The 8654-nt window shown below is 50.8% G+C and overlaps 1 protein-coding gene across 3 annotated transcripts in view; it reads left to right on the plus strand.

Moving 5' to 3' along the window:
* Cdx1 (caudal type homeobox 1) overlaps positions 1-5969 on the plus strand; it is a 30260-nt gene extending 24291 nt beyond the window's left edge. For 2 of the 3 annotated variants that reach the window (XR_003846477.1, XR_003846478.1), the window contains exon 3: positions 4330-4465. Coding sequence is in view for 1 of the 3 variants with exons in the window: in XM_008849384.2 (XP_008847606.1) it covers positions 4330-4475; positions 4963-5175 (359 nt within the window). In the remaining 2 variants the exon portion in view is untranslated. Of the gene's footprint in view, positions 1-4329; positions 4476-4962 lie in introns of those variants that run through there. The other variant, XM_008849384.2, reaches the window with a different exon arrangement.
* The last annotated feature ends 2685 nt before the right edge of the window (positions 5970-8654 follow it).

The following is an 8654-nucleotide window of genomic DNA, read 5'->3' on the forward strand; positions in this document are numbered from 1 at the left end:
GTTCCAGGCAGAGGATTACATTTTTTAAAAAATATTTTATTTTTTTTATTTTATGTGTATGAGTGTATTGCCCTGCAGGTATTTGAGTGCACCTGTGTCATGCAATGCCACGGAGGTCAGAGAAGAGGGCTGGATTCCCCTGGAATGGGAGTTAAGGACGGTTCGTAGCCACCATGTGGGTGCTGGGAATCAAATCTGGGTCCTCTGCAAGAGCAGTCAGTGCTCTTAACCGCTGAGCCATCTCTCCAGCCCTGCTACCTTATTTTATGAGACAGAGTCTCTCACTGATCCTAGAGCTCACCATTTCAGCTAGACTTGTTGGTCAGTGAGCTCTAGGGATACACCTGTCTCCACCCCATACTCTCAGCACTGGGGTTATGGGTGTGAACCACAACACCTGACTTTTATGTGGATGCTGGGGATCTGAACTCGGGTCCTCATGTTTGTGTGGCAAGCACTCTACTCACTGAACCATCTTCCCAGCCTAGTGGCAACTTTTTATAGCATCCTGTATCTTGCTCCCCACCAAGCCTTAACAATTGCTCTATATCAACAATTTGGAGTCTTATTTTTTTGTAATGACTGGACAATGCCCCTCTTCACGGGTATTCCATGTCCATGACTTCCTACTTGCACCCAAAGACATCGTTATCAGTCTTGTGCTACTAGTAACACCTACTGCTACGGGCAGTTCTCTGTAAGGTTAGTTTCTGGAAGTAGGTCAAAGCCGTGTGCATGTAAAACCAGGCTATATGCTGCCAAGTTGACTCCTAAGAAGATGTTCCAGTTGGCACTCACTCTGGACAGCATGTGGGACTTCCTGGTCTCTGGACCATACAGGGAATCAAACATTTTGTTCTTTGTCGAGCTGTTTTCTTTTTTTAAATATATTTTTTATGTGTATGAGTGTATTGTTTGCATGTAGGTAGGTGCACCTGTGTCATGAAATGCCTATGGAGGTGAGAAGAGGGTGTTGGATTTCCTGGAACTGGAGCTACAAGCTGTTAGCTGCCATGTGGGTGCTGGAAACTGAACCCACGTCCTCTGCAAGAGTAGCCAGTACTCTTAAGCACTGAGCCATCTTTCCAGCTCCTTGAGCTGTTTTCTTAACAATAAAATTCTGTGTATTAAGCAACTGGTCCAGACAGAAGTTGGCCAGTGGGTTCCTACGCCCATCAGCCCCTTTCCAGGCCCTTCCTCTAAGGCCTATGGGCCAGGGATCCACTGATGTCTGGCAGGAACAGAGGAACCACCATACAACTAACACCCTGTCTCTGGTCCTCACCCCTCCATTCTGGTAAGAGCTGCCTGGAGGTGAGGGTATCCTATTCTTAGTTCAGGTCATCACCAGGCTGATGGCCCTCAGTGAGTAAAGCTTTCCAAGCCCTGGCTCCAAGCTGTGAATGGCTATTGTGGGTCCCTGCTGCTCATCATGGGGACAGAGTGAGAAAGCTGTATGCTAAGAGAATGGATGCTTTCGTGGCTGGGTCTGGGCCCACTCAGGCAGAGCCTCATCTGCTGCCCAGCCTGTCTCCTGAAGGTAGTTGTGAGTCCTCCATCTTCTAAGAATTTAAAGGCCCCAGCTCCAGGCTATCCAGCCCCAGGCCAGGCCAAGCCCTCTGGCCTGCCCTCACCATGGCCTGTCCCTCTCCTAGGAGTGTATGTGGAGGTGTGGTCTATAGTGTGAGTTTCTATTGCCAATGCTTAGGGTGTTGACCAGCTCAATGGTACCTAAATATGGTGAGGTGGGGAGTTAAGAATTAGAAGGGGCAAAGAGAGAGCTCTAAACTAGAGGGCACAACCTTAGGCATGTATTTACCCACCTGGGCCTCCAGTGACCTGCAGGAAAGTCGGATAGATCTAACCGGGGGTCTCCAACCTTTGGACACTGTGACAGAGTTGCAGTGTGACATCTAAAATGTGTAGGGTTGCATTCATTGGTCTCCTGGAACACTAGCAGCCCAGAGTTCCTGGAGGGACTCACAAGGTCTCTTTGACTACTGGCAGCCACATGACCATCCTGAATCTCTCTTCATCTATAAGATAGCAGGGGACTGAACTCCTTCCGGCTCTAGCTGGTGACCCCAATGAGTTCAGAGTCCATGCTAGGCTGTGGTGGTAGTGGCCTCCTTTCTGACCACTGTTGACTTTTCTAGATCAAGGAGGGGCCCAATCTGAAGCCAAGGCTTCAGCAGCCTCTCCCTGGGTCCTGCTGTGGCCAGGCCTGGCTCAGGGCCCGAGGCTGTCCTGTGGCCTGGGGCTGAGGTTGTCCCGCGTGTGCTCTGAGCCTGCTGCATATAGAAGTGTCCCGTGTGGTTCCACTGCTCTGGCAGAAAACCCAGGGAGAAGCTGCCTAGGAACAGCTGCTATCTCCTGTTCTCCACAGAACCACTTGGCTGGAGAGGAGCCCAGGGCTGTCCTGCCAAGCTGTGTGGGCTGGGTGGAAGTAGGGCCAGATGCAGGTCTTTAATGTAGGGGTACTGGGAAACAGGCAGAGCCAGGGCCCAGACCTGCGAAGTGAAGCCCTGGCTGTTTATGGGCACTTGGGGAGGGGGGCAGGAGGGACTCCAGGGTTATCCTAGGGCCTGTCACGTCCTGACGCATGCATGTGTGCCAGCATGAATTTCCTATTTTGGCCGCATACTCAGCTTCTTACAAAGGAAACTGGTGTTCAGTCAGGCTCCACACCAGCCCAGAATAAATGACTCTTAATATTCTCCTCAGACAGTCCTCTAAGCCCCACCCCAAAGACAGTCCTGACGCTAACCCCAGACATCCCTTACGTCCAGCTCCTGGCCCAGGCAGTACCACACAGAAGCCAAGCTACCACCCTCTTGTCCTGGGACATGGCAGATCTCCCTGTTCTGCCTCTTGTCCCCAGTTGCTCTCCATACAGCAGCCAGGGGAACACGAAAACCTGCAGTAAACCATACATTCCCTCTGCTCAGAGTTCTGAAATGGCTCCCATCCCAGAGTCCCCTCCCTTGACTCCTGCCCTTGTCCCCCTTGCTCCTTGCACCTTCACCCCACTGGCTTCCTCACTCTTCCTCAGACATACAAGCATGTGACAAATATGCCCCACCTCAGGGCCTTTGCACTTGCTGTTCCCTTTGTCAGAACCAGTTTCCCTGGGTATTTGCTGCCTTTATACTTCTGCTCAAATTCCTGTCTCAGTAAGGCTTCAAGGGCCACTGTGTTGAAAGCTTGATTTAAAAAGAATTTATTTATTATTCCCATGTCCTGCAATGCCCGTGCAGGTCAGAAGAGGGTGTTGGATTCCCCAGAACTGGAGTTATTGACTGTTGTTAGCTGCCATGTGTGGGCTGGGAACCAAACCTGGGTCCTCTGTAAGAGCAGCCAGTGTATCACTGAGTCATCTCTCCAGCCCCGTTTCCCCGTTTTTGTTTTTGTTTTTGTTTTAAAAACAGGGGTCTTATGGTCCTGAACTTCTAGACTCAAATGATTCCCTTGCCTCAACCAACCCAGTAGCAGAGACTATAGGTACCACCACCTTACCCAGCTAGTGTCACAACTTGAAATTCCAGTCCTTTTCTACCCTAAATTCCCAGGTTCCCTGTCTTCTTTCTTTTCCCTTAAATAATCACCAATTACCAAATCCAACACTTTCCATTTTTATTTTCTTCTTATCTGTTTCCCTCCCCTAGCATCCAGTTATAATTCTTCATCTGTTCACCACCACACCAAAGTGTGGCTCGAAGTAGGAGCTCAGCTTATGTTGTGGAATGTTTCCAGTCACAGCTGCTCTGTGCCTGGACACAGAAGGGAGTGTAAACAGCTTGAGCAGATCAGCCCCCTGCCCCCTGATGCAGCCTTAGAGCAGGACATGATATCCTGTGTGTCCATTCTGGGCACCTGGCAGATCCTGGGGGTCCACTAGAATTCCCAGGCCTTTTGGTCTGACTTTGGGGCTAGAATTCAGCAGAACTGGGGAACCCCCTCCAGCCCTGGGTAGTTTCAAATTTTGCTTCCCCTTCACCTTCTTGCACAGGAGGAAAGAGCAGCTAGCACTAGCCCGCATGCCTAAGTCTACCCTCACCAGCTAGGTGTCCCCTTAATGATGCTTGTGACTCATGGTCTGGGGACCCTTGAGTCAGAACTACCTGGGGAGTTTGTTAGCACACAGCCCCAAGGCCTTCCAGAAACAGCATTTTTCACAGCTGGCATAGCTGGCTAATGGCTGGTAGAGCTGCAGTCCAGGAAACCTGGCAAAGCCCCAGCCAGGTGAGCAGCTTCCTGCCAGGGGCTGCCCAGACCTTCTACGGGCACTCCCCAACACTCACTTTCCTCGCGGTCCCTTCTGCTCCTCAGGTAAGACTCGGACCAAGGACAAGTACCGCGTGGTCTACACGGACCACCAGCGCCTGGAGCTGGAGAAGGAATTCCATTACAGCCGGTACATCACCATCCGGCGCAAGTCAGAGCTGGCCGCTAACTTGGGGCTCACAGAGCGGCAGGTGTGTAGGTTTCCCACCTTGGCTCCAATAGAAAGGCCCAGAATCTGGCTTCCAGACTGCCATGAGACAGACAGAGCTCATGGAGGGAGAACAGGGAGTTGTGTCTCCAGACCACTATCACATTGCCACACCCTCCAATTATTATTATAATATTATCAATATTATAAGTAATATTTAATTTAATATTAATTATTACCACCACCACTCACAGAAAGGGAAAAAGGGATGCAGGGGGCACAGTCAGTGCTGTTCAGATCCAAAGAAAAGGCAGTCATGGGTCACAGGGTCTCTGGAGGAACAGGCCTTGAGAGGCGGGGAGGGAGGTGACAGAGAGGGGCAGGTACCTAAGGCCTAGGGAGAATGTGTTCTGGTCCCTGAGGTCTAGTGACTGGAGCAGCAAGTAAGCCATAAATGTCACCTGCCCCCCTTCCCCTTCTCAGCCAGGTCCCCCCAACACCTTCCACATAACCACTCTACCATCCCACAGGTAAAGATCTGGTTCCAGAACCGGCGGGCCAAGGAGCGCAAAGTGAACAAGAAGAAGCAGCAGCAGCAGCAGCCACCTCCCACACAGCTACCCCTGGCCCTGGATAGCACCCCCACTTCATCAGGGCCACCCCTGGGTAGTCTGTGCCCCAGCAACGCGGGGCTCCTGGGCACTTCCTCCCCAATGCCTGTCAAGGAAGAATTTCTACCCTAGCCCTTTCCATTCTGGGGCTCAGGGACCTAGGGGCTTAGGTTCTGGGCAATAGCTTCCGCTGTTCTGAGTTCTAGGCCTGCTAGCGACCTTTGGGGTCACTGTGGACAAGTCGCCCACCCTCTCCCTGCCTCCCTTTGGCTGGGCTGTGTGATAAGCCTATTCGCCAGGGAACTCTTCCATCTCCTATATACTAGGTCTCAGGATGAGGAGTTCAGTGGGAAGTCTCAATCACCTGGTAACATCTCAAGATCCAGAGGGCTTGATGAGGAGTCAAGACAAGCCTGGGGCCTTACTTCCTCCTCTGGAGCTCCAGAGTAAGGTGGAAGGCTGCTTCATGGAACAGACTGGCCCTAGAGAGAGGAGACAGTATTGTGAAAAGGTGGCCTGTATGTAGTCCACCATGTGAAGGGCAATAATGATATCTGCCTCCTCCTGCAGCCTCACCTCCACCTGACCTATTGACACATGCCTCGGCCCTCCCCAGCCTGGAGGTGGCCACAAAGCCAGCAGGACTGGACCTGAGGGGGAGGCTCAGCAACTGACTGCTGCTCTCAGGATAGAACCTGTCCCCTCCCTAGCACTTCAGGGAGACCTGCAGATGGAGGGGAGGCCTCTCAGGGTAGAAACAGAGTCTGCCTGCTCACGCCCAGCTCCCCACAGGCATCATACCCAGGGAACCCCCAGACACATCCACTGGACCATGTGGAGCTCATAGCTAGTTGGGTTAAGTAGAGTGGACTCTCTTGGATGTGGCTTCAAGAATAATTTTTCCCTCTTTTTAAAGAAAGTGTAAAAACCATACATAGCATTAAAGGAGTTTTTTAAGAAGAATAAATTACCATCATCCTTTCCTATGACCGTGTATTCCCTTCTTGTTCTAAAGGCTCCCAAAAAGGTCGCCTTTAAAACACAGACGATCAAAACAGGACACTGCCAGAACAGGTCTCTGAGCCTGAAGAAAGGCGAGTCCTTGTGAACAGCACCACACTCAGACTATCAGCCTTTCAGACACTTTCAGTTCAGGTTTCCTTCAGCCATTGTCATTCATGCTGCCCCCCAGGTGCCTGGCATGGCTAGGCCTGGGAAACACACAGTCCTGACCCTAGAAGTGCCTGGTCCAGTGGAAAGACTGTCACATGCACAGTGGTGCGCACATAAAAGGATGAGGGTTAGTCAGACCTCTGCTGTGGACCTGGTGGGAAGCAGCATATGTGTGGAGTACACAGCCAGCTCCCTGGTCATCCAGGCAGCCTGGGAGGCTTCCTGGAGGAGGCAGTGTTCAAACTAAGACCTCACAGGACAGTATGTGCTAGTCAGGTCAGGAAGGGAAGAATGGGAAGACAGAACATGAGCAAGGGGAACTTAGAGTACTCTTGTAAGCTTCTGAGAAAAGCTGCTCTTACCTCCCTTCCAGAGGTGGGCAGGAGTCAGCTGCCTGAGATCTTGTCTGCCCAGAGGGCTCTGGTGCCAGCTGCCTACCCCTCTGTTTACTGTTCTGGGAGGTGGCTAGGCCATAAAAGTGTGTGTAGCCTGTCTGCTATCGCCCTTTGCTCCTGGGCCTGGGATAACAGCGCACAGGTGGACCCAGTCCTGGCACAGCAGCCTCTTCTCTCTTGCCACCCACTGAAGAGGCACCAGGGCCCCTCCATGGCAGTTGACACCTGAGTCACTGGAACTAGGTGGTACCAGAAGAGTAGAGTAAGGCAGCTGGAGAGATGGCTCAGTGGTTAAGAGCACAGTCTGTTCTTGCAGAGAACCCAAGTTGAATTCCCAGCATCCACACTCCAGTTCCAGGGGATCCGATGCCCTCTTCTGACCTCTATGGGCATTGCATGACATGGGTATACTTACATGCAGGTAATACATTCATACACATATAATAAATATAATATTTTTTAAAAAGAAAAGTGTAGGGAGAGGGTGTGGGGAAAGAAAGGTATCTGGCAGTGAACACAGTGCTATGATCTGCGTGAACATGGAGTAGCTACTTCCCCTCTCTGGGCCTCCGTTTTCTGCTCTGGTCCAGTAGCTTTGGGCAATCTTGCAGTCACCATGGTGTTTTAGCACATCAAAGGCTCTGACAAGCCCCACTTCAAGGAAAGTCCCTGAATATCCTGAATGGCTTTTTTCTTAAAAATAAAAAAATTCATTGGACTGGAGAGATTGCTCAGCGATAAGGAGAACTGGCTGTTCTTTCAAGGGACTTGGGTTCAGTTCCCAGCACCTACATGGCAGATAACAACTGTCCTTAACTCCAGTTCCAGAGGGCCCAACACCCTCTTCTGGCTTCCATGGGCATTGCATGCACATGGTGCATTTATATACATGCAGGCAAAACATACATATAAAATAAAAATTTTTAAATGAAAACGTGTGTGTGTGTGTGTGTGTATGTGTGTGTGTATGTGTGTATGTTATATACGACTCTCAACCTGGCATGGTGTGCATATGGAGATCAGAAGACAACTTTAGTGGGTTCTCTCCTTTCACAGTGGGATCTAGAGATCAAACTCAGGTTGCCAACTTTGTGCAGTAAATGCTTTTATTTGCTGCCATATCATCATTGTCCAGTGTTTTTGTTGTTGGTTGGTTGGTTTGGTTTTTTTTTTCTGTTTTTTAGACAAAGTCTCATTCTGTAGCCCAGGCTGACCTGAAATTCACTATATATAGCTCACCCTGGCCTCTCAAGTCCTGGAACTATAGGTGTGAGCCACCATGCCCCAGCTCTTGAATGTTCTCTCTGCACTCCCCATGCTTCCTACCCAGGAGGCCACACCAGGTCCTCTGAGCATCCTCACTAGGGACTACTGGGAAGCTCAGGTCTGGAGGGCCATTCCCTTTCTGTGACTGAGTAAAGCAGCAGGTTTGGGGGTTAAATGGGATGGGTTCCTATGTGACAGTCTCCAAGCTCTGAGACTTCAGGCAGGCTGCTCAGCTTCTCTGAGTCTCCTGGCCTATCAAGAGGAGCTATAGATGGTCTTTGGATGAAGGAGCATAGGTCCAGTGCATGCTTGGCTGTCTACTCATAGGTAGTGTATCTCATATAAGATGCTGACATGTAGTCAGGTGTAGGGGCCCATGCCGCTAATCTCAGCACTTGGGAGGTGGAGGCAGGCAGGTCTCTGAATTCATTATGGCCAGCCTGGTCTGCATAGGGATAGTTGGTGGCATGAGGAGCTGAGGCCCCGTCCTTAGGAGACCTCTGCCTGGCAGGCCAGTGGCTAGGCTATGCAGGCAGTGGAGCTGCAGCATTTGCCCGCATGGGTATTCAGAAGGTTGAGCAGTGGTTACCTGTCCATTAGCAGTTGAGTTCCATGAAGAAGAGAAGTTGCCTAAGACATTCACAAGCATACTATGGGCTTCCTGTCACCTAAAGGGTTCCCTTGAAGGGGCTAGAAAGTATGTGGGAGTAATCGACTAGCATGCATGAAACCCTGGATCCAATCTGCAGTACTACATAAACTGGGTATCATGGCACA

Source organism: Nannospalax galili, unplaced genomic scaffold (genome assembly GCF_000622305.1).
Source record: "Nannospalax galili isolate Female #2095 unplaced genomic scaffold, S.galili_v1.0 scaffold704, whole genome shotgun sequence".
Lineage (NCBI taxonomy): Eukaryota > Metazoa > Chordata > Mammalia > Rodentia > Spalacidae > Nannospalax > Nannospalax galili.